The 26,646-nt window shown below is 36.8% G+C and overlaps 1 protein-coding gene across 4 annotated transcripts in view; it reads left to right on the top strand.

Moving 5' to 3' along the window:
- PTPRZ1 (protein tyrosine phosphatase receptor type Z1) overlaps positions 1-26,646 on the top strand; it is a 176,974-nt gene that overhangs the window by 42,625 nt on the left and 107,703 nt on the right. For all 4 annotated transcript variants that reach the window (XM_059396505.1, XM_059396504.1, XM_059396503.1 and 1 more), the window contains exon 2: positions 15,888-15,953. In XM_059396505.1, coding sequence (XP_059252488.1) covers positions 15,888-15,953 — 66 coding nt within the window. The remainder of the gene's footprint in view (positions 1-15,887; positions 15,954-26,646) is intronic.

Below are 26,646 nucleotides of genomic sequence, written 5' to 3'. Positions count from 1 at the left end.
AGAGAGAGAGAGAGGAGGAAGCAGGCTCCTGCTGAGCAGAGAGCCCGATGCGGGACTCGATCCCAGGACCCTGAGATCATGACCTGAGCCGAAGGCAGCGGCTTAACCCACTGAGCCACCCAGGCGCCCCAGAACTGAATTTTTTAAATAACTAATGTGTATCCTCTAAAACACAAAATATTTGTTTAGAAATCTCCCCAGTTTATGATTAAAAAGTCTTTCTAAGATAAAAATGGATTTTCCCACTTTGCTAAAAATATCTTTAATGTGATGTAACTTTTTAAATGACATCTATAAGGGTATTCTCAGCTGTAATAATTCCTTAAGACACCATTGAAGAATGAATGTCATTTTTCATGTCATGGAAGAGTCCATTACTATTCTTCAGGTTCTCTTTTTGATTTGTGATGGTTGTTGGGTCAACTTCATCAGCCATCTGCTGTCACTTTTTGATGCTGTTTGAATTTCTTGCCTTCACATTAGTTTCCTATATTAGATCTTTTTCTGTGGGATAGTCTTTGTGACTCTTACTTTCTTCTGGATTCATTATACACACACACACACACACACACACACACACACCCATAGAGAGAGAGAGAGAGAATGTCAAAATCTAAACCCCAGGTATTGCAAATGTGATATAAGGGGGAATCAATGTACTCATTTGCTCCGATGCTATTTCTATAACTATTCATCTTTTGAAATGAATTGATTTCAGTTTACTTAAATGAAAATTGTATATTATTGATTGTTTCTCCTTTGGATCTTTTCAACTAGATTGAGTATGTTACAGAGGAAAACTGACTATATTAACATAGCGGAAAAAAAAATGTGTTCTTCTACTTGTATTGAAATTCAGTGAACATACTCCTGAAAGTGTCTTCATGTAAAATGACTCGCCACTCCCTATTTGTTGGCAAATTAAGCTTGTTGTTTTGCACAGAGAAGAATGAATCAGTGAAATTGCTGAAACTGGGGGGAGAAAAGCAATAGCAGAATGAACTCTAAGTGAAATGCAAATATATAATAAATATATATATATATAATTACTTACTTATATGTATAATTACATATCTAACATATATTAATTAATTATAAATTAATATAATATATTAACATAATGTATATGGACTAATGGCTATATGTGCTTTATTCCAAGCATATGTTAATATAATTATTATGCCTATTCTGTAGGTGTAGGAATTGAGACTTAGAAACTTTGGCTTGCCCACAGAGACGGTAAGCAATACAAGAGCCATTTTAAACAATGTAATCAGGTACTAGCTCACATGGGACATAAAAGAAAAGATAGAGAACACTCCAGTCTTAGCAATACATTAAATAACCATTGTTCATTTTAGAAAATTATTTGTAAATAATTTCAGCTTGCTTCCCAGATGAAAGCATTTTTGTTTATGTCCGTATACAGTCTTATCCTTTATAAACACATTCAAATTAATTAATTTGAATTAATTCATTTAATTCATTCATTCATTAATCAATTAATTCATTTGATTCTAAACTCACCGATAGAGGAGGACCTTATATTTCAAATAGAGGAACTGAGATGGCAAATGACTCTTCTGAAGGTCCACAGCTGGGAATTTTTAAAGCCAGGGTTTATATTCCGAGTTCTTCTGGCCCCGTCTCCCATACCTATCTCTTTTCCCTACGATACACAGCCCTTAAGAGTATCACAAAGGAAAACCAGCTTTGGTTTTCCAAAGCTGGTTTTGGGAGAGCCACCCTTGACTGGAGACATTGAGGCATTACAGGAGGCAAGTGGCTATCAACTAGATAATGTGAATGTAAAATCTTTAATGAAATGTTAGAACCACATGTTAAAGACACAAGGTCACTGATTATTCTGCTCTTGACTTTTCTTTCTATAATCCATATTCAGTCAGTATGACCATTTAAATAATAAATATGGGAGAAGAGAAAAGTATTGTTTTTAGACAAAAGTTTACCATGGTTATACTTTATCTTTTTGAGGGGGGAGGGGCAGAGGGAGAGGAAGAGAGACTCTCAGGCAAACTCCAGGCTGGGTGTGGAGCCAGACATGGGACTCTGTCTCACAACCCTGAGATCATGACCTGAGCTGAAATCCAGAATTGGATGCTTAACTGACTGAGCCACCCGAGTATCCCCCATGTTTATGCTTTACACTTGGAGTAGCATGTGGAGCATTTCTTTATAATCAGAGATCTGTTCAGTCACTCCATTGTTTTCTATTGCAAAAATTAAGACATCAGTAAAATATCATTCCCTTGAAAACAAAATGGGTATCATGAGATTTTATTTTCAAGGTTAAATCAGGATGTTTTTGGCTAGACAAATGAGAGGTGACCAATTAAACGTTTTCCACCAAAAAATATTTGTCGTTAGTGAAATTAATGGCAAAAGTTATAAAAGTCACAAAGGTATAAAGTCACTTAGGTGTTTAAATGTATATTAAAGAAAACACAAGTTTTATTTCAATATCTCAAGCCTTCATGATACATCATATGTAAATCCAAGGCTAAATCTCTTCAATAAGAAAAACACCTTTTCTTTTCCCTTCAGGTACAGAGGTCCTACCCTTGATCTATTGTAGGATGTTCTTTTTTCATTTAACCAGCACGGTGAGCACATCAGACACTGCAGGAGTATGTTAATTATCTTGAGGTGTCCCAGTGGCCCAGTAACTTGAGGGCGAAATGCCAGCAGAGGCCTGGTTGCTGTCCAGGTTGAAAACACCGCATTAACTTGTTCAGTCTCTTGACATCTTCACAAACAGAAAGGTAAACCTGGAGAGAAAACATATTCATTCCAACTGAGTTAACTGTTCCAAAATAAATAACTTCCAACCTCTGGCCAGCCATTTGTGATTGTGTATAAAAAGTAATTAATGAGATGCATTCTCCAAGGCTATTAATTATGTACTAACAGGAATGCTTTTTAAATACTGTTCCTCTGAGTGCAATGAACCTGGGCCATCTAGGCAACCTAATGAGCATCTTTGAGCATCTGCCGCTGCAGAGAACTTTCAGGCAAAAGTTGGGAAAAGCTTTTGCAACAGTGGTGGAGTAAGACCCAGTAGTGTCATTGGTGAGGATAGGTCACCAGGGCAAGACTTGAAGATGAGTGTGTTGTGATTGATGGTTGAACTGACTCCTCTTTTTTAGACTTTGGTGGTTCCCAGAATGAGCATCGTGGAGACACCAGTTTCCAAGGAGAATGCACATATCTACACGAGAAAGATAAGAGAACACGTAGGGGATGCTTTACAAAGAGTAGAGGCATGGTGGTGGTGGTGGGAGTGGGAGGAGCAGGGTGAGGGGCATAAAAGTATCAAGCAGAAGAAGGTAAAGCCAAAAAACTGATCCTGCTAGCCAGGATGAACACCCCTACATTATGCCAGTCAGTTCAGCCACTAGGATTTCCACAGTTTCCACTCACTTCAAATAACTTTTACAACACAACAAATAAGAAGATGCGTGATATGAAACAAGATGGGATCCGGAGGGAGATGAATGATAAGAGACTCTAATCTCACAAAAACAAACAAACAAACAAACAAAAAAACCTGAGGGGTGGGGTGGGGCAGTGAGAGGGGGGTGGGGTTATGGACATTGGGAAGGGTATGTGCTACAGTGAGTGCTGTTAAGTGTGTAAACCTGATGATTCACAGCCCTGTACCCCTGAGGTTAATAATACATTATATGTTTGTAAAAAATAAAAAAATTTAATGAATAAAAAAAGAAGATGCATAACAATTATCACCCAATAGTCTAGTGATAATGAAACATCTATACCAAAAAAGCAACCATGTAATCATCTTCATACAGTTATGAACAAAATCAGTGACTAATATAGGTGACTGCTTATCAATTAAAAGTCAGTAAATTAAGGATGTCATCAAAGCATTTAATTCCTTAAAATTGGTATTGGGGATGGTGGTTCTAAAATGAAGAACTTGAAGGCCTGGGTGGCTCAGTCGGTTAAGCGTGTGCTTTTGCCTCTGTACATGATCCAAGAGTCCAGGGATCTAGTCCTGCATCACGCCCCCTGCTCTACGGGGAGTCTGGCACTCTTTCTGCCCCTCCTGCTCATGCATGCTCACTCTCTTTCTTGCAAAAAAAATTTTTTTTTAATCTTAAAAAAAAGTCCTTTTAAAAAATAAAATAAAATGAACTTCTTTAAAATGTAAACAATATGAACTTCTAAATAAAAAATGATCTTAAACTGCCTTAAGTCTTATGAAACAAGGAAAATATAAATATTCTGAAAACTTTGCTTTTAAAAGTGTATTCATTTTGGAATATAGCTAGGAAATTAGATGATGGTAGTCTCTTTATGTTTAATTAAAATTAAATATTATGGGGCGCTTAGGTGGCTCAGTCATTAAGCGTCTGCCTTCAGCTCAGGTCGCAATCCTGGGGTTCTGGGATCAAGCCCCACATAGGGCTCCTGCTCAGCAGGAAGCCTGCTTCTCCTTCTCCCACTCCCCCTGCTTGTGTTCCCTCTCTCTCTCTCTCTCTCTCTCTCTCTCTCGCTGTCTCTCTCTCTGTCAAATAAATAAAATATTTTTTAAAAATTAAATTAAATATTATGTTTTTCACCATTCACATTGTTCTTGGAGGACTCAGTTCAACATTTGAATATAGGGAATTGTATTTTCCATCTGCACTGAGGATCCTTACCTATCTTTAAGACTAGTATCTTTAAGAATAGTATCATCTAAGAACCAGACAACAACAGTAAACAAATAAATAACTTGGTAACTGAACAAGCATATGCTGTCCATATGACATGAACATCACATTGTTTTTGTTTTTTTTTTTTTTTTGAATTTTGCTTCACTCTTGAAAGAAAAAGGAAATACTTGAAAAATAAATTCAGGAAGTGATATGAGAGAATATAAGCACGTATTTTACGAAGAGTGCAAGTGGTTTAACATATGCCCTATCTTTTGTTACAGTATCCTTGTTAGCAAACAGGAGAAAGCTGTTATCATTTTATAGTTGTAGATAGACAGTTGTTTGTCCTAGGTCTGGACTCAAAGGGAGAGTCTAGATTTCTGACCGTAAGAATTAGTGAAAAGAGGCACCAAATACTGATACTTGTTTATAGTTTAAATTAGATCTACCATGCTTACCCTGATTTATCTTTGAAAGCCTGAGTAGTCTTAATGAGCAATGGCATGTGGCTTAGTTCGCTTATAAAATATATTGGCAAATTGAAAATATTTTAAATCATGAAAAATCCATTTAAAAACATCAGTCTGCTTATTCAAAGAAATGTTTCTTGTAAATAAAAGTTTTCTTTTCCTAGAGCATTAAAAGAAAGTCTTAAAAAATTAAAAGACAAAAATGAATTTTCAGTCAATACCCTGCAAAGTAGTCAAGAACATTTTTTGACCTTGCCGGGACATAGCTACGTAGAAATCAATTATAACATAGGATCCACACCTATTTCAGAATAGGTTGCCAACCCATAAAGTTACCAGATTTGCCTGCTTAATGGATAGATACTTATATGGGCTTAATTTTAGCTTAGCAAAAGAACATTGTTTTAGAAATAAGGCACAAATAAAAATGTCTCTTTATTTTTTTTTTTTAAAGATTTATTTATTTGCTTATTTGACAGACAGAGATCATAAGTAGGCAGAGAGGCAGGCAGAGAGAGAGGAGAAGCAGGCTCCCCACTGAGAAGAGAGCCCGATGTGGGGCTCTAGCCCAGGACCCTGGGATCATGACCTGAGCTGAAGGCAGAGGCTTAACACACTGAGCCACACAGGCGCCCCATAAAAATAAGGCTTTTTCAAGGTTTACCCCAAAATAGATGATTCATTCACTCTGATCTCATCACGGCCTATAGGATGATCTGTGAGTTTGCTGCATTAGACAATGTACGGCTCTTGTGTTTCATTTTCTTAGGAGCCAAAATGCTCAGCCATATGTAGACTTGGCTATGATTTCCTAAACTTAAGTTAAAATGTTGTTAATACTAACTACTGCATGCAGTCTCTTGTGAATAGGAGAAGCTTTTACTGCAAAATCCAAAATAAGAAATGGAGCCACCTGGGTGGCTTAGTGGATTCAACATCTCCCTTTTAATTTTGACTCAGGTCATGGTCTCAGGTTCTGAGCTCGAGCCCTACCCTGGGCTGTGGGTTGGGTGTGAAGTCGGCTTGGTATTCTCTCTTTCTCTCTCTCTCCCACTCTCTCTGCCTCACCCACATGCACATTTACTCTAAATAAATAAATTAAGAAATAAGAAATGGAAAATGGATTTTTAAGTTTTTCTTTACCCCATCTTCAAATGTTTATATATTTGTCTCTAATCTATTTGACTGTGGAATCAGATATTCCTTTAGAAGTGCATATACACTTTAAAATTTTTTTTAATTTTTAACTAACATGAATTGGTAAGATACATTGAAAGCATAAGAACTTATGAAAAAAGTAAAAACCACTCCCAATGGCACTACACATAGAAATTTGCATTTCTGAACAAACAATAGATTTAAAATTGTATCATAACTGTTGGTAATGTTTTATATCGTGTGACTTTCTCCACATCTATAGTATTTTGAGACATAATTTTAATGAACTTATGTTATTTCATATTGTGAACAGTATGTAATTTATTTAACTTCCCCCACTTTTTGTGCACGAACATATTTTCCAATTACTGACTTTTACTTAAACTATTGTAAACATCTTGGTTTATGACACTTTGTTCTCATCTCTTAATATTTGACAGCATATTCCTGGAAATGAAATTACTGTTTCAAAGATGAAGCACTTCAAGCCTCTTGATAATTCTTGCTACAGCTTACTTTTCAGAAACTCCATACTAGTTCCTACTTTCACCTTTCGATAAAGGAATGTCTCAAGATATTTTGGTCATTATTGAAAATTAAAAAAAAACAAATAACGCTAATAAAACTTGGCCAGTTTCATAGCTGGAAAAGATACTATCTGAGTACCATTTTAATCTGTTTCTTTGATATCCACTAAAGTCTAACAGTTCTTTATAAGTTTATTAATTAATATGTCTGCATTTTTAAAGCTTATCTGCTTGCATATTTTCCTTTATTGATTTGTAAAAATTCTATACGTTTGTACTATGTCGTATTTATTTGATGCATTTTAGCAGTTACCAATAGCTTAACATTTGTAATTTGCAGTTCATTAAGATTTTTTCTGTACAAGTTTTGAGTGTTGGTTAATCAAAGCTATAAATATTTCCTTATGATTTGTTTGTGTGAAGAAAGGTCTTCCCCATTTAACAATAAATTAAGCATTCACTTATATTTTTTCCAGTAGTTTTGTGTGTCCTTTTTTATCAGTCATTTTAATCTGCTTGGACTTAATGTTGATGTATGTATGAAGTGTGATTTTTTCCCCAAATAACCAGTGTCCCCAATGTTGGTTGACCTTTATACTTTCCTTATCTGACCATGGTATTTCCCTTATCTTGGATTAAACTGATATCTATCGTAGGTCCGATTTTAGTGCTCTATGCTTTGTTCCATTGATCTGCCTGTCAGATTGTCTTTTCTAACTGGTTAACCAAGCCCCATTCTTTCACTCTTTTTCTAAACTTTCTTATTGTGTATTGTTTTACATTTAGATTTGTATATAAGCTTTAGAATAATTTTGCCAATTAAAAATACCTCATTGAGATCTGACCGATATATTCATTCTATGGAAAGAACTGATATTTTCCCCGTATTTTAGTGTTCCCATCTAAGGATAGGGATGGGTCTCTTTATTTATTCACATTTTCTTGTATATTAATAATAGTTTATATTTTTGCTTATTTACGCATTTTATTGGTGTTTTATGCTTTTCAGAGTAATGTTAATGGAATCCCATCATGTTCTCTAATTAGTTATTTTAGCATGCCAGTTGTCCAGAACTTTCCAAGTGATCCTAACCATAGAGCTATGGAACAGACATCCTTGTCGTGCTCCTGATTTCAGGGAAAGTGCAAGGACATAAGACTTTACAACAGAAACATTAGTTATATTGGCAAATAAGAGCACACTATTATTGTATGGGTAATAATATAACAGTATAATAATACAATAATACATAACAAATATAATGGCACATTATTTTTGTAATTTGATAAATTCCATGTTTTCTATCCACTTTTATCCGCTTTTTCCTATACAGATTTGGCTGTCTGCTAGCTCAGTATTTTTAGCTCTTTTTCTAATAGTTGTTTTTAAGCACGTTGTTATTTCTGTCTCTGCGGCCATCATCACTATTTTATCAACAACTGGGTTTTCTCTTATGGTGGAGTAAATTTACTGCCATGCTATAGCAATGAGTTCGTGCCATTTTAGTGTTTTCTTGGTGTTGTGGAGAAGATGGATAGGGGGAGAAGAAGGTGGTCCTTAATCTCCTACAGACTTTATTGTCTACATAAAGCTCATACTAGCTTAATGGGAACTTTCATTCCTCATATCATTTAAGGCTAAGGAATAAATTTTCTAAGATTAAATCAACTTTTTATTTTAATATCCCAAAGCAGAGAATTATTTAAATGAAACTCTTATGATGCTGGGAAACCATATTTATTAACTTGAGAAGATATCAGTGATTTATCATTAGATAGAAAATGTGGGTCAGCAAATAATTAAATGATAAAATACAATTTTTGTAAAGTGTAAATTTTCTATAGTGCATACTTGAACATCCAGAAAAACATACATATGTAAAAAATGGTAAAGAATGGTTACCTTTAGGAGACCGGATTATATATGATTTTCAAAATTATTTTTGCTTATCTTTGTTTTTCTAATTTGTCTGAAAGAGGCATGTATTATTGCTCATGTGATCAAGATCCAAATTATTAAAATGTTTGTAACAGAAAATACCTCAATTTAGGAATATAGACAAATCATATCAGGTCAACACATATATCTAAGTATTAGAGAAAAAACACTGGCTGCTTTTCCAAGACAAGCCTGTGAAAAATTTTGAGCTTCATTGAAGTTTTGAATAGGTTTTGGTAGACATCCTGTCAACTTACAAATCCTCTCTGTGAAAGCATACACCTCTTCAGTGTTAAAGGACAATAAAAATCTAATTGCTTGCCTCTAAGCTCTTCCTCAGTCCTATGAGAAATATGTATTTAATTGGATGTCTGACTATTAAAACAAGCATATGGAAGAAATGGCTTTTGCTTTCTTACATCGTCCATATGCTCAGTGTTTCCATCTGCTTTGATAATTTTCCATTCGACTTTTTGTTCATATAGTGCCTCAAACACCTACTTTTTTCATCTCTTTAACCTTATCCTTGAATAAATCACTTGGACTCTAGAAACTCGTCTCTTCCCAGAATTCCCTGTCCTTAACAATGATTTCACGTGCTGTTGTCTTTGGCAGTAAGTTACAATTTAAGTTTCGAGACTGTAAAAAGTACTTTTATTTTTAATCCTTGGTGGAGGGGAGAAAACCAATAAAACTCTTCTTCGAACACTAGAAATCAAAGGGCATTAGAAAACAACTTGGGGGAAATTAAATGCATCTGTTTTAAAAGCAGTATGTTTTTAGGACATTCGGTTGTATCTGAAGTGACTAACAGTAAATATGCTTGAGCTGTAACTGTGTCCTAAACAAGCCTGTCCTTTGAATTACCATAATCAGCTAAATTATGTTTTGCAAATGTCTTTGCATAGATACCAGAGAAAAGTGTGTATTCCAGATAGGTAAAGACAGGATCTATTAAGACACAGTTTGACAGCAAGCTAATGCTTAACATTTGATGACAGGGAAATCCATAGAGGACAAATCTGCCCGGTGTGATAGTATAGACTCTATCCTATATGCATGGACAGATATAATTTTACTTGGAAAGTTTGCCTCCATTCACCAGACAAGGTTTTGGGTGAGATCACTTGGATCCTAAACTCAGCTCTCCTATCAAACCCAAGGAAACATTTGCAACAGAATATCTGCAGAAGTAAAGAAGCTTCCATAGCCAGGTTCTGTGTCCACATGGGTTCTTCAATCAAAAGCTGATTCTCTTTGTAAAGGAACGCCTATTTTTGGTTTTATCTTTTGTTCTCTGAGAGAGGTCTCTTACGGCTTTTTTTCAGTAAGAGACGGTTGTGACTGCCATGCTGTCAGCCTCTTTCATCACAGCCACCTCAGTCTTGGGCATGTCTGTACCAAATGATTTAGTGGATGATAACTGCTCTGATGCCACTATAAACAGTCTCCAAGGCTTTCCAAGCCCTTCTCCCAAGTGGTCAGCAACTGCTTACCTTTCTTCACCCACCCATCCCCAGCTCTCTCCCTTCAATTTCATTCATTCATTCATTCATTCATTCATTCATTCATTCATTCAATAGTCTTCCTTAAAATTTTGAAAATATACTTAAATATGAATAGACACACTACTTTTTTTTTTTATCAATTCAGCAGACTATCTCCTTTACTTTTTCAAAAGAAATCTAGGTTAAGAGGCAACAGGAGGATGAAGGCAGAAAGTGTGAAAATTGATGTCACCCTTGTATCTTGGTGAGCTGTCACCAAGAAGTCCCTGATGACCTATATACAGACTGCACAGGAGAGCCCAACTGGCACCTCAAACTTTCGGTTCCACACTTTGCCACTTGTTAGTGCACATGCTTTTCCTCCACCTGGAATGTTTCTGTCCTTCTCCGCAAGTCTGTCAAAGTGTTATTCAAGGACTTTAAAAATTCATCTCTAATTCTGCCCCTTCTCCTCTGCCTTGCCAGAGTTCTATCATCAACTAACATCCTTTTCTCGTTCTCGGTAGTTCTTTAGTGAAATATGCAAGTATCATTTATGACAGGAAAGTCCATTTTGAGAAATCTAGTTTTAAATCCTCATCTTCAAATGTTATCTGTGATTAATTTCTACCTGAAGTTTCTTTTTCAGAGGACCAGTCTATTTCTTCTCACTGTCATGTTTGGCCACATTATAGCATTAAAATGTGTGTGTGTGTGTGTGTGTGTGTGTGTGTGTGTGTGTGTGTTGTCAAAGTACTGTACTCAGAGTACTCTAGATTATAGAGTAGGATGCCTGTGAAATTATTAATCAACATGAAGCAGAGACTTTCTTTAGGGCAAATTCAGAGGCATTTTTATAATTCAAAATTTTTTAATTTTTTTTTGTTTTTTAATTTTTGTTGAATTTTAGGGAGTCTCAAGGTCCAACAAGGGGCTTGAACACACAACCCTGAGATTGAGAGTCACATGCTCCACCAGCTGAGCCAGCTAGCAGCCCCTATAATTCAAAATATTTATAATGATATTTTTAGTAGGAAGTAAGCATCCAGATTTTTTTTGCTGTTGTTTTAAAGAGAACTTGAGCAAAAAAAAAAAAAAAAAAAACGAAAGGAAAAAGTAGGTTAATCTATATCTTCTATGTGGTAGACTTTGAATTCCATTATCTGAATGTAAGGAAAAATAAAGGACACACACACACACACACACACACACGCATATTTGCATATCTGTAGGTGCTTAAGGTAGGAATAAGATGGAATATGTTCAAACAGGAACACTTAAGGGTGCCTGAGATTTCTTCTAATTTTGGTAGCAGATCAAAAGGCCACTTCATGAAGAATATTTTTTCAGAACAAATTTTAGGGTAGCCTTAAGAAATTTAATAATGTATATTTGCTTGTACATTGCACGTACAATTCATTCCTGAAATTTCTTTTTGAGTTTTATCACTACAAAACACTCACGCCAGAACAGACCTGGCAAATACTTTTAAATTGAAAGAAACAAAACATGAAAGTGAAAGAAACTAAAATTCACAGAAACCACAAAAAACATTCTATATTTCATCATTTTAATTGATTTAAAAACATGTAAGCACTTTGATAGTTTTATTTTATATAGGATTTACTGGTTTTCAAAGTATATAATACAACAACAACAAAGTGAAGCTAGCTTCTTTTTTCTTGTTCATTGAAGCTATCACATCTCATCTATCAGACCTCTAAGTAGAATTTTAAAAGTGGGGTACTCTCTCACGCCCAAGGACTATGTAATTAGCATATGAATGTGCAACGGATTGTTTGAAGTAACAATTAAAGGAACAATACATAAAGGAATTGAAGAGAGCTACCAACACCTGGGAATCCTGTATTGAATAAAGCTTTCTTAATGTAAGTAATTAAAAACCAAGGACAAATGCTCATTGTGTAGCCATAAAGCCCTACAAGGAAAGCTAAAATCTCCTGATATTTTGCTGTCATCATTTAGACCAAATCATTAAAACAAGAGCTTACAGTTTTATTTATTTCAATGGATTAGCTGTTAAATGTAGGTTTTGATCTTCAAAATGCACTTGTTTGACAAAAATGTCTCGCTTTTAAGAAATATTTATATTTAAAATATATAATAAATGACAATACATGTTTTCCTTCTGGCCAGTGCAAAATTTCAGAGGAAAATTTCAACTCACAGCCAGGTCAAAAAACATATAATCAATTCTCTATAATTTATTTGTTCAGTTAATTTCTTCTGGTTAAAATCCACGCCACTGTATTGTTTTGTTTTACTTTGTTTCTCTTGAAAGCATACATATTATAAGGGTTTCTCTTCAGGCAAAGCACCTTAAAAGAGTAACCAATCGGTCAAGATTGTCAGGGATCCTTAATATTGGGGAAGGCTCCCTGAAGTAGGAGCCAGAGTCATCCCTTATTGCTTCCACTTTTCACTTACTAGCTGTACAAACCATTTACATTTTGGCTGCATGAATTACCTTATCTCTAGGAATTATTTTTTTGTAGACTGGTAAAGTCTCAGTCAAATGACCTTTGAGCCCTCTCTAACATCTAATTGTGTATATTTCTTGATCATAAAGAAACACTTGCTCCCAGAATTTAACCTTAAATGATTATCATTTTATGTGACAACTGTATTTGAAAAATAAATTATGAACCTAATATTACTTTTTAAGCAGAAAAACAAACATAGGCTTGAATATTAATAGTGATATTCATAGCGGCGCCTGGGTGGCTCAGTGGGTTAAAGCCTCTGGTTTTGGCTCAGGTCATGATCCTAGGGTCCTGAGATGGAGCCCTGTATCCCGCTCTCTGCTCCGCGGGGAACCTGCTTCCCTTTTTCTCTCTTTGCCTGCCTCTCTGCCTACTTGTGATCTCTGTCTGTCAAATAAATAAATAAAATCTTTTAAAAAAAAATAGTATTATTCATAACAGCCAAATAGAAGAAAAAAACCCGCGTACCCATCAGTTGATGAATGGCCAAATAAAATGTGGTATATCCATTGTCGAAACAAAAATTTCACTGGAGAAAATTAAACAAGAGGGTTGCTTTATTCAGGGTTGTTGCAATGAGGAGAGAAGAGAGAACCGAGTCAGAACTCAACTTTGATGAAGTAGAAGGGTAAATTTTTTTTTTTTAAGATTTTATTTATTTATTTGATAGAGAGAGATCACAGGTAGGCAGAGAGGCAGGCAGAGAGAGAGGAGGAAGCAGGCTCCCTGCTGAGCAGAGAGCCCGATGCAGGCCTCGATCCCAGGACCCTGAGATCATGACCTGAGCCGAAGGCAGAGGCTTTAACCCACTGAGCCACCCAGGTGCCCAGAAGGGTAAATTTTTTGAGGGCTGATGTTGAGCCTCCATGAAACAGTAAGGCATGATATTAGAAGGTGGTCATAGGCCATTTGTTTGCTAATTGGCTTTAACCAAAGGAAATATAAATTCATATTTTCATTACAGGAGATAGTTTTTGCACCTTGGAGTAAGGTACCCTACCAGAATAAAGCTCCTCCCCTTACACAGAAACTGGGACATAAGGGTCCTATTTCCTGTCAAAGAGATAGTTCCCATGTCCTTGAGTAATACATTTCTGGTTGTAAAACTGGCACGTGGCTATTTAAAAAAAAATTTACATCTCAAAGAGGCAGAGAAGGTAATGTACAGTTATAAGTTTTCTAAACTAAATGCTCTGAGGTAAGGGGGACCAGCGGCCTAGAGTCCGGAAGAAGCCTGCCCAAAGTTTAATCAAGCTGAAGAAAACGTTAAGAGCATCTTGGTTACCATACAATGGAGTACTATTAGGCAATCAGAAAGGATGAATTACTTGTATATGCTACAGCATGGATGAACTTTGAAAACATTAATTGTGCTAAATTTAAGAAGCCAGTCACAAAAGGCTGTATTGTGTGATCCTGTTTGTATGAAATGTCTAGAATATCCAATCTGTAGAAACAAAGTAGATAGTGGTTGTCTAGACTCGTAGGACATGGGGGTGGTACTGGGGGTGGCTTGGGGCAGCTAAAGGTTATGGAGTTTCTCATGGGGGTGATGAAGATGTCCTAAAATTGTGGTGATGATTGCATAAGTCTGTGAACATACCGAAAAACATTAAATTGCATACTTTAATGGGAGAGTTGTAAGATGTGTAAATTATATTTCAATAAAGATGTTATAAAAATAAATATATGCTATAATGTGCTATACAGGCAATAGAATATTTACCTATATTTATGAACAAAGTTTTACAACAAAAAGAAAATCCTTATTACTTAAAAGTAAGTTTTGGTTTTGAATGATCTGTAGATTCAGAAGATGTATTTCTGATAGCATATCTGCTTTCTAGCTTTTATGAAATAGTTTAGCAGTTATTTATTATCATGCTGTACTAATCAGAGAGTGTATAACATGGGTGAATGGAAAATAATTTCTGCAGTGTCCTTGGATATTTGCATTCCTGAAATTGAGAATTATCAGTACAGAGGAAAGCAACTGTGTAGCAAGAATAAGAAGAAATAGAGAGTTTCTTTTCCCAAATGATGAGGGAGATCATACCTATATTTAAATATAGGGATAGCATGATCTGGTTTAAAATTCTTGTATTCAAATGAAAGCTATATTGATAGAAACTCCATTTATGAATAATGTTCCACACCTTTATTTGTAAACTAGCTAGTTATTCTGCAGCCTTTTCTACAGAATGTTTTGTCAACAGTGATCAGGTTTTAAATCTAGCTCACAGAGATTTATTTTGCCACAGTCTAGCTGAACCGGAGTGGTAGTTTTAGTACAGCCTGGGCTTAACAGGCAACGGCACAAGAAGGAGGACAAGTTACCACATCCCAATTTCTTGAGTGTGGGTGTGGCTCCTGGCAAAATTTTGAATCATGCAGAGTAAAACTTTGGCTTCCATCCATTTTCCTTTCTGTCTCACTTGCCCTATGTTCTGATCTAGAATCACTCTCTTGGGGTCCTGAGGCATCCACTTTTATGATGCCTGCACTCCCCACTGTATTACCTCACTTGGGCATCTGGGTTTCTCTAGAAGACAAAGTCACCGACGCGGTTTAACACAGCCTTTCTCCCAACCAGCATTTACACATTTAAATTCTCATTTTCTCAAAGTGGCTAACTTCACTTTTTGGCAAAAGGAAACAAATTTTGAAAAAACATCTGGGTATCCTAGATGCACTGATGGCTCAAACTTGGTTTGTAAACCTTAAAGTATCTCTAATCAACAGGATCTCAGATATTTGACTTAGGGAATGCTGTAAGAAAAATTTAGAGATAGGACAGATGGTTCTTTCTCACCCATCTTTCTTTGGGATTAACCCCCTCTAGTCTGCTCCTGCTTTCCTCAGAATATTTGCTTTGTCCCCAACTCAGCTTCAGGATTTTTTAAATGTGTCCCCTAAAATTTATACTACTAACTATGAGAACAGGAACAACAGAGACTATAGTGATGGTGGTTGGCATTGAGAGGAGTCATTGGGAAGGTGACATGGGAGATAGTAATTCCGGAGCATCTGTGGTATGAATGATTTGGACATCTGATGTATTTTTAATTTGGACACCTATATTTTTCTACCCATTGATCAATTGATTTTTCTTGGTTGTAGATTGGGCTTATGGATACTACAGACAACAAAGAAAACTTGTTGAAGAGATTGGCTGGTCCTATACAGGTAAACATATATTGAGATTCGATAGAAATTTTTATTGTTTTGGTATCTTTTTATGTGTAAAAGAGAACTTTGTAATTCAACACATCGTTTTTGCTTAGCTTCATGGATATTCAGTTAGATTAATTAATAAAAATATATTACAGACAAAATGATTTCTAGTAGACCATCCATTATTAGCAAATTTGGTAGTGTAGAGCATACTGGGATCAGACACCTCTGGATTTGAATCCCAAGTCAACATTGGCCTAACCGCCTTGAGAAATATACATAACCTACCTGAGGCTCAGTGTTTTCATCTGTGAAATGGAGGATTGTTCAGAGCATTAAATGAGATCAATGGAGTTGACATAGTGCCTTCTTATCAATACAAAGCTCTAAATCAATGTTACTTGCCATTGCTGTTATGATCACAGTAGTGGTTGTGTTCATTCATTTAACAAATACTGATGAGATTCTTGTTCTCCACAGGGCTTCCTTCTAAGTTATTTCTGCTGAATTAATTGGAAATCAGGGTCCAAAATGATTTTTGTATGATTGCCAAACTTGGTTAAGAGCATCATGAATCTCTGAAGTTGGCCTAAAATGGCTACAGTCAAGAATTAGGATAGCAGAGGAGAAGCTCTAGGCCTGATAAGAAGAGCCCGAGGCAAATCTAGATGGCCTGTGACAAGCCTGGTGACTTTATGAAACAGAGTTGGGTATTCATTAGAAATACGATTGGGCTGATGTGACGGGATTACAGGGGCTTTAACTTGAGCCTAGCCAACTTGGACTTTATTTTACAAATGAAGGGCAGCTGCACAATGGAGTTAGTAGATAAGCATGCATTTCTTTTCTCTCTCTTTTAATTCTTGCTTTAAAAGTAGTGAATGTTGGGGCACCTGGGTGGCTCAGTTGGTTCGATGTCCAATTCTTGATTTCTGCTCAGGTCTTGATCTCAGGATTGTGAGTTCAAGCCCTATGCTGCACAGAATGCTTACTTTAAAAAAAAAAAAAAAGAAGAAGAAGAAGAAGTAGTAAATATTCACTGTGGAAAATTTAGAAAATACAAGCACCAAAATAAATAAACAAACAAACAAATAAATAAATAAATAAAAATCACTATTCATTTCATGGCTCTTCACTTAAAGAAAAAAGGAATATTCCTTTCAGGCCAGTTTTTATTGTATTATATTTGTATATCTTATATGTAGAATTATGTATCCACTCTACTCTAGAAATTATTTTGAACATTTCCTCATTTCAATGATGATTCCTAATGGTCATAATCCTTAAGGTATGCCTAATATTCCATTGAATAAATGTTTTCTTTTTGAGCATCTATATTTTTAGATATTTAAGCTACGATAAACAATGACAAATGGATGAATAGTTAGATGTGTGTTATTTGCATGTTTCATACATATTATTTTAATTTTTATTGTTTATTAGAGAATCTTTGGTAGGCACTTACTAAGCAGAAAAAAAAATAAATGCTTTCAACATTCTTGATACTATGGTTTAATTGCATTTTAGAGAGATTATACTAAGTCAGTGGCTGCCCCACTGAATACTAACCAGGATTTAATGATTTTCATTTTGAAAATCTTCACTAATTTGATAGGTTAAAAAAATGACACTTTGTTTTAATTTGTTCTGTTTGATTATCATTGAAATGGCAAATTTTATGTACTTTCATATATAATATAAATAATATTTATAATAAAAGATAAGTATTATATATATATATCATATATACTTTGTAATTTTCTATCTGACAACTATAACCTGTTTTGTATTTCTTTTTATCCAAAATAGAAATTCTAGTATTTTCTTGGAGTTACAGCTAATTTTTGACCCCCCATAACTACAAGAATCGTATTAGTTAAGATTCTGAAGGCTTGGAGTTCATGCCTAACCATGGAAGATGGTATCACAATGGCCAGCACCGTGGTTCTCCTGGAAATTACTTGCTATTGTCACGATCTGGGCATTATTTATGCATCTTCCATTCTCCCCAAACCTAAAACTAGAAAGTGGACCTAGAAAGAGGGAGGGTTAGAGTTCTCACCACCCCAAGCAAGGGCCTACATGTGGAGTGGTAGAGGCACGGGTTTTTTGGCAGCCCTGTCTCCTTGAGCCGCTGGATGTGCCCCATCAGGTCAGGAGAAGACAGCAGTCTTCCCAGGGGGGTTAGGCACATGCTGTTGAGTGTATCTTAGGAGGAGGCCACAGGGCTCTTCCTTTTAATGGACTAGCTGTGTTTGGACATGATGCTTCTGGAGCAAACAGGATTTCGTAGATGGGTCTGTGCATAAACAAGTCACAATTCTTTGCTTCATCATCAGGTTCATCCTCCTACTTATAACTTGGGGCCTCCTGGCTTTAGCTCCTTTAGAGGACAGTCTAGTGATCAAAGGGATGGACTCATTAAGAAGTGCCATTTGGTGGCGGGGGAGGGGGTAGAGATTGTAGGTCTCAAGAGGGGATATTCCAGAACGGAGGTGAGGGTGAAAGCTTGTCAGAATTTTAAAGAATGGATTGCTCTTCTTACGCTGGTGCTTCTTGCTGGGTTGGAAGATTATTCGTTCCTAGAATATTTGAGGATCCTAGGAAGAGACTAGAAAGAGTTTCAGGGGAGGACATTTTACAATTGCTTAGCCCAAAGTGAGCATGGTTGAATTATTTTGTCTGAATTCTTAGAGTGTCAGAAAGAAAACAAATGAAAGCCATTATCCAAATGAACACATCTCTTCTAAGCAGATCACAAGAAAGCCAGGCATTGAAAATGTGGATGCTTTGCCATAAATTTAATATCTCTTTTTATTTTTTAATACAAGTCATCAAAGCTTGATAGTATTGTTTTTCTTTCTATACTTATTATTCCACCTAGAAAATGAAAAACCATATTAACTGTATACAATTTCAGGATAAATTAGTTTTAAGATTCTTTTTAAATTTTATTTAATTAATTAATTTATTTTTAAAGATTTTATTTATTTCTTTGAGAGAGAGTGAGAGAGAGAGCATGAGCAGGGGGGTAGGGGCAGAGGGAGAGGGAGAAGCAGACTCCCTGTTGAATGGGGAACCCAATTGGAGGGCTCGATCCTAGGACCCCAGGGTCATGACCTAAGCTGAAGGCAGACACTTAACCGACTAGTTTTAGGATTCTTAAATTTAAGTAATTTTATGAATGACCCAAGTAAGTTTGTTTTGACCAATTTCGTCCAAGATCTGTTCGTAACAGCTTACGTTTTGGGCTCTGTGTTTCTGTTCTTGCAGTATTGTTATCCCTTAAATTTGTCAGATTAGCTGCAGTCTCAGAAGGAAGGACTTACCCTTGAATATTTGTACATGTATTATTCGATTAATAATAATTACTAAGAAAATCATAACATCTGTCTGTAAGAGAGCTCATGGCTTTACCCTAAGCCATTTAAAAATACACGGCAAATAGCCAACATTATTGAAATGGAATCATTACGGCTAAGGTTGTTTGTGTAGGATTTTGCAATTATGTGAAGAAACAATGCAGATCCTCTCTGGCTATTGAAGGGGCGGAGAAACAGTGGCTGGAAGGGGAGGAGAAGGTATTTACTCATTCAGTTGTGTTTTTTAACATAGGTTAAAAACAACTTTTCTATTTGGGACGTATGCTGTAATTATGCTGGGAAATGACAGGGTTGGTAAATACAGCTGACTATCCCATTTTTAAAGTTATTACAGGAAGGTGAGCAAGGTTTGTTTGTCACGCTGCTATAAGAGAGTGAATTATAAATCTGGGAATGTCAGCACTAAAATCTAGTTCTTTCCATAGTAACTGCATTTAATTTAAGGATTTCAGAAAATGAATTTCCTTCCTATTAACCTTAAATTTTCTGTGACAATGCTTAAAAAAAGACAGTTCAGTGAAAAAAAATGAGTCATTTGGTTTTTCTTTTTCTTGTTTCTTTTTTGAAATCATGAACACATAGCCCGCAATTACATGAGATGCTAAAATTTGCCGGAGAATGGGCAAAATGGGGGAAGGGGTGTGGGAGATACAGGCCTCCTGGTAAGGAGGAATAAGTCACAGGGATGAAAGGTACAGCCCAGGGGAGATAGTCAATGGTTTGTAATAGCATTATATGGTGAGGGATGGTAGCTACATTTGTGGTGAGCTTAGTGTAATGTACACAGTTGTCGAATCACTGTGTTGTACATCTAAAACTAAAGGGATCTTTTCTGTCAGTCATACTCAAAGGCAATGCATTTGCCTTCTGTTTGTGTTGTTAGACCTTTCTAACTTCAAGCAGTAAGATCATCTCAAATGGAGGGACTTCTACCACTTCGTCCTAGAAGTAGTCTCTATTGAAATATAGTCTTTAGTTCCTGGACCTTAAAAAATATTCTGTTGTTTCCTCTCCAACATACATTAAAGCAGCTTGAAATTGAAAATTTTCTATTGATGTATCTCAACTGTTCTTAAGCCTAGACACCTTTTAAAGGTTAGCTGAAGAGTCGCATGGGATGAAAGCAGGAAGTCACTATTAGACGGGAGTCACTATTAGACGCTGGGCTGAATATACCAAAGTGCAAGAGGCTTTAAATACTGAATTTATTCTGTTTCCTTAAATAGACTATTCTGTCTAAATAGTATTTCCATTCCAAGAAGTATATAGACTAGAAGATACTACTTACGGAAAACAAAAGAGCCGTAATATAAGGTGGTGTATAATGTGATTAGATGTTTGGCATTTATTTTTGGATATAGTTAGGCTTAGTGTTTTACTTCTCTCTCTCTTTTTAAAAAAATTTTATTTATTTATTTGACAGACAGAGATCACAAGTGGGCAGAGAGGCAGGCAGAGAGAGGGGGGGAGAAGCAGGCTCCCTGCTGAGCAGAGAGCCCGATGTGGGGCTCGATCCCAGGACCCTGAGACCATGACCTGAGCCGAAGGCAGAGGCTTAACCCACCGGACCACTCAAGCACCCCTCAGCACTCATTATATTAAACAGACTGTTCATGTCTCATTTCCAACTTAGGAGTGAAAAAGCAAGTTCCAGAACTCTACACATAGCATTATGTCAGTTCTGTAAAAAACCATGTATTTATACAAACACAGAAGAAAGGACTGGAAGGAGACACACCAACCTGTTGACATGGGTGACCCCTGAAGAACGGGACTATGGAAGGCCATTGGAGCCGGGAGATTTTCACATCTTACTCTATGCTGTTTGGATGGTATTAATTTTTTTATAAGTTGGTCAAAACCAATGTTCTCAATGTACGTAGATTAGTTTTCTGAGAAGGGCAAGCTAGCTTAACAAGAACCACAGTACTGTGTTGTCAGTAGTCAGAATGTAGGGCTGCTTAGCTGCGTGGAGGTAAGGGGGTGTCACAGACCTCAAACCAGAGCACAGAATGCACTTTGCAGCTGACTTCCTGGACATCACTAACATCCCAACAGATCTGGCTACACCACTGCTGTGTAGTTCAGTTTTCTTACCAGTTAAAAGCCTAGGAAAGCCTAGGACATTAGGACTACATGTAGGGCTTAATGTCCTTGTACATAAATCAGATACCTGTTTCACATTGTCAGAGGAGATCTCCTTGAGCACGTTTACTACAAATTCAAGTGATAATGATTTGACAGGGTCTTAATTTGAGCCTAAACAGATTAAACAAGTCTAGGTGTATCTGATAATCTCATGAGAGGATTTAGGAGTTGACTGGCTTGAATGCGTATATTAGAGACAGGTATTTCCTATCATCTGTATATTTTTAAAAGTTTAACAAAGATTTTATATTCTGGGCAAACTTTCACTAGGCTAAATGTGGTAAGTAGAGCGTGCCTCACTGCAAAAATTGAATAGAGTTCAGTTAAATGATGTAAAATTCAGAATTTATTTCTATGCAACTCTCACTTAGTATAGAATGGAAAAAAAATACACAAGGCTGCAGAATAGCATCACAATTAAATAATCATTGCTAAATTTATCTAATAGTAAAACTGTATACTCATGAGTATTTCCCAGTGAGTAAAGCTGGAATTGCCTAGATTCTCTGGTGCAGACTCTTAGCCGCACCTGCCGACAGTGTCTAGTAGAGTTGGATGCATTGGACGTCATCTAGCAGCTCAGAATGAGAAAATCTGTTTCTCCTTCTCTCTGTGTGCAGACTTCTGAGTGTGTGCCTGGATGTTCACCTTCTCTTTTCTGGACTTCTTTTGCCTCACTCTGTGTTCTCTACTCTGGCGTGCTCTAGTCCATCAAACACATCTTTCAGCAAAGGAAAAGGAAAAGAGAGGACTACATGGTTCAAAAAAAAAAAAGCCCAAGATTAGGCTACAGTTTGTGCTGTCACACAAAGTTCATTTAAATGTTTTCAACTTTTAGGCAAAATACCATTACAAATATTTTAAGGTGGCCTTTGTCACCCTTCTATTCTATGACTCAATAAAGGCAAAGTGCAAGGCTTACTTAAGGTTTCTTATTTTTTTCTGTATGGTAATTCTGACTCTTCAAACCAAGGATTTTTAAAGATGAAAAATATGTGACTCATTTCTTAAATGCAGAAGGATTTTTTTTATAAAGTGAACTATATTTTTATGACTGAAGCACAGAATTACAATAATGACCTTGAAATATATTCAGATCTGTTTAAGATTCATTGACTTTATTTCCTTTTTCCTTTGAATATATCTATATGGTTGTTTCTCTACCCTGCTACCTATGAATCCTAAGTTTCTGTTTTCACCATGAAGTGTGTTTTGTTTGGGTAAGGCACCCCTGGACTGCAGGACTGGCATGTTTCCTGGCTGGAATGCACAGAATCCTACAAGTCCTCCATGGCTTCTGCCATGCCAGCCTGTGAACTGTTGTAGACTGCAAGGAGTTTCTTAACTATCATAGCATATTCTGGGACGCTTTTTAAAAAATATATTTTATTTATTTGACAGAAACACAGCAAGAGAGGGAACACAAGCAGAGGGAATGGGAGAAGGAAAAAGCAGGCTTCCCGCCGAGCAGGGAGCCCGATGCTGGGCTCAAACCCAGGACCCTGGGATCATGATCTGAGCCGAAGGCAGCCGCCTAACGACCGAGCCACCCAGGCAACCCTGGGACACTTTTGACAACTGCTCAGGGTCATTGCTCAAACTATATAAGCCTCAGATTCAGGGGAAAGGGAAGGGAACTCGAAGCCTATTTAAAGTTAGGGTTCAAAGAAGTGTCTGATAACCTAGGGAAGGTGTGCCAGATGGATGCCAGAACCTAAAGAGAGGCCATAGGGAGCCCCTGAGAGGCAGTTATCATGACTGGGGAGGAAACCTGGCAGCAGATGCTGAGAGCAGAGCCATGTCCGGGAGAGCGGGTTCCAGGTTCCCTGTGATGCTCCTGGTTGCTTTGCTGGGCCACTCTCCACCCAGAGCCTCCCTTGCTCTTAAATGTCTGTAGTCACTGGGCTGGGAACAGAGGCCTAGCAACTCCATTGCGGGCTCCTTCTCAAAGAGCTTGAAATGAGAAAAGGAGAACCCTGGGGATTCCCAGGCCGACACAGGGGGCTGATCAGCGGGGTGCAGGCATCCAGTCCAGTCAAGTGGCTGCCATGGCCAGGATGGCAACCGATGGTCTAGAGCCAGGAGCAGCAACCTTGGACTTAAAAATCAGATTCTGATCTACATGGGCTAAACTTTATTCCCTTAGCGAATGCTATTCCGGTCTCTAATTTAACAGAATAACTTGTGATGACAAATGGAGAAAGAGGAGACTGTACCCCTGCTGAGGACACCAAGCATGACTGGACTCTCTAGATGACTTTCTGATGAGTTTCCCCCAGCGATGAGCTCTATGAAGTCTTGAGTTCTGGGCCATTATCTTAATGAATACCTAAAGTGCCAATTTGCTATATGTTCTTTCCCCAGGTGAAAACCACTGCATTTATTTCTGATTATAAGAATAATACAAGATCTGGGGCCCCTGGGTGGCTAAGTGGGTCCTGGAATCGAGCCCTGCATCTGGCTTTCTGCTCAGCAGGGAGCCTGCTTCTCTCCCCCTCTCTCTGCCTGCCTCTCTGCCTACTTGTGATCTCTGTCTGTCAAATAAATAAATAAAATCTTTTAAAAAAAAGAATAATACATGGTCATTTAAGAAAATATCATATCTATGTAATTTATATAAAAATACACATTGACTTGCACATAAATATTTAAAATACATGAATATGTATACATATATATTCACAAACATAAATATGATGTCAATATAACAAATATATATATGAATATTTTAAAATGTATTTGTGTGAATATATTAAACATACAAAAATTTTAATTTAGGTAAATATAGATTTTAGATAGGTAGTTAGAATTTCATCCTTCAGAGATAACTGCTATTAATGTCTTCTGTTGGGGAAATACAATTAAAAACATAATCCCCCAACCCATAAATGTTCTTTTTGGAGATAGTAGAGAAAGAAAACAGTTTTATTATTGAATAAGCATTAAACCAGAATGTGATACGCGTTAAGACAGTCCACTAAGAGATTGCAGAAACAAAAGGCGTCTCACCCCCTTATATAGCCAACCAGATACAACCCATTATATACATGTTTTCCAGATAAACAATGACTGTTCTTCAAGAAGAGACTTGACAGCAAATTTGGTCACACATAGTTCATCCTAACCTAATTTTAACCTGGTAATTGGAATGGCTACATGGGTTAGTTTACTGGCTTTCTCCGGAAGAAAAGCAAACCTCACATTTTTATGATAGCAGGTAGCTTTGCAACTTGGAACAAGGCGCCTGCCAAAATTAGACTCCTACCTTTCCAAAGAAACTAGGAGATTGGGTGTTATCATCCTCCACGTTTACACTTCATCCAGGATGGCTCCCCGGTCCTTGAGAAAGATATTCCTGGATCATAAAGCTGACAAAAGACATACCAAGTTCTCAGAAGGATTTCTATATATTTTAAGGAGAGGCTAAAGTACTTCGGACAGTGATAATTTTCTAAAGTCAATGCTCTACGAAAAGGAAGGGGAGAAATCTCTTCCTGATATTCAACAAGGAGAATTATCTCTAATTTTTAGAATCTATTTGTCCTTCCTAATTTTATCCTTTCTGACATTATATGGCTTCTTACTACATGTACTGCTCCGAGACCTGCTTTTATCTTAATAATAGTTTGTGATTATCTTTCTGGTATTGTAACCAAGTCTAAGTAACTAAGTGTAGAGGAAACAGAGAACGAGGCTCCTTTTAGAGCATAGTTTTATTTTCTTCAGTGTATCTCTATTCCTAAAGCAGACCTCGTATGTAAGTGCCCAGTAAAAGTTAGTTTTTATCCAGATTTGTTCAGTCTCACTAGGACACAGAATTAATTTTACCTGGGAGGAACTGTGATTAGTAATAACACAATTTTAGAGAACCCAAATCTTTCTTGCAATAGATAGGGAAACACAAAAAATCAATACCATGGTGTGAGGTCAGAGAAAGTTCTAGTATATGAGAAATAGCTACTGGAAAACAGGAAAGGCTGTACTATAAAGCCCTCTGCTACCTGGAAATAGAAGCAATAAGCAGAGCCACCCAGAATCGGCATCAGAGCAAATTCAAAAAGTTGGCATATGCCCAACTAGATATTCTCTAAACTGGGAATGACTAATCTAGCTTTTTCATAAGTGTGTTTCCTGACCTCTCATATTTCATAAGCATCCCTAGGAAGAAAGAGCCGCTTGCAGCAATTTTTTATAGGTAACATGTAGTTTTTCATTTTCAAAACCCCAGAAGTTTGTTCTAGAAGATCAGTTACATTTATGGATATAGTGCACTCCCATATCCTTGAGAAGATTTTTAGGTTTAGTTAAACTGTGTTAGAATGTGAAGGAGTCAGTTTCTTATCACTTCCCTGACTTGCCCCCTACCTGAAATAGACTCTATATTCTTCAGTAAAGGAAAATTTAAAGTTTTGAGGTCATTTCTTTTAATTATCTACTACTGAGATTATAACATGAGCCAAACACTGTGCCAGTCTCTGGGGATGCCGTGAAGAATGAACAGTCACAAGCATGCCCAACGACAATGATTACAAAGGATGATAAATGCCTAGTGGTAGATGGTGGTGACACAAGGTCTAGGAACGCCTACATAGCTTAAGAGGTTCAGGGATGGGGCTCCTGGGTGGCTCCGTGGGTTAAAGCCTCTTCCTTTGGTTCAGGTCATGATCTCAGGGTCCTGGGATGGAGCCCCGCATGGGCTCTCTGCTCAGCAGGGAGCCTGCTTCCCTCACCCCCTCTCTCTGCCTGCCTCTGCCTGTTTGTGATCTCTGTCTGTCAAATAAATAAATAAAATCTTTAAAAAAAAAAAAAAAAAGAATTTCAGGGACAACTTCCCAAAGAAAAGTATTCGAAATTGAGATAAAGTGTGAGGGGGTTCTAACCCAACAGGGGTGAAAGATTATTCCAGGTAAAGGGGCAGCTTTGCTAACCTGTGAGGTAAGGGGAAAATATGTAAACTTCTTCCTGCCTTTAGACAGAAAACTAAGGGTGTGATAAGACAAAATTCTTAGAACTAATTCTGACTTAGCTCAGGTATCCTTGAGCTAAGGATATCCTAAGGATAAGCTAAGGTATCCTTATCCTATCCAAAATTCTGGGTAATAAAATGTACACTGTATTTTGAATGAGGATACTTAAATTTTTAGTTACTGACTTATTTGCGTTAAGGGATATTA

Source organism: Mustela nigripes, chromosome 4 (genome assembly GCF_022355385.1).
Source record: "Mustela nigripes isolate SB6536 chromosome 4, MUSNIG.SB6536, whole genome shotgun sequence".
Classification (NCBI taxonomy): Eukaryota; Metazoa; Chordata; class Mammalia; order Carnivora; family Mustelidae; genus Mustela; species Mustela nigripes.
The sequence above is the reverse complement of the archived record's forward strand: the minus strand, read 5'-3'. Positions and strand labels throughout refer to the sequence as shown.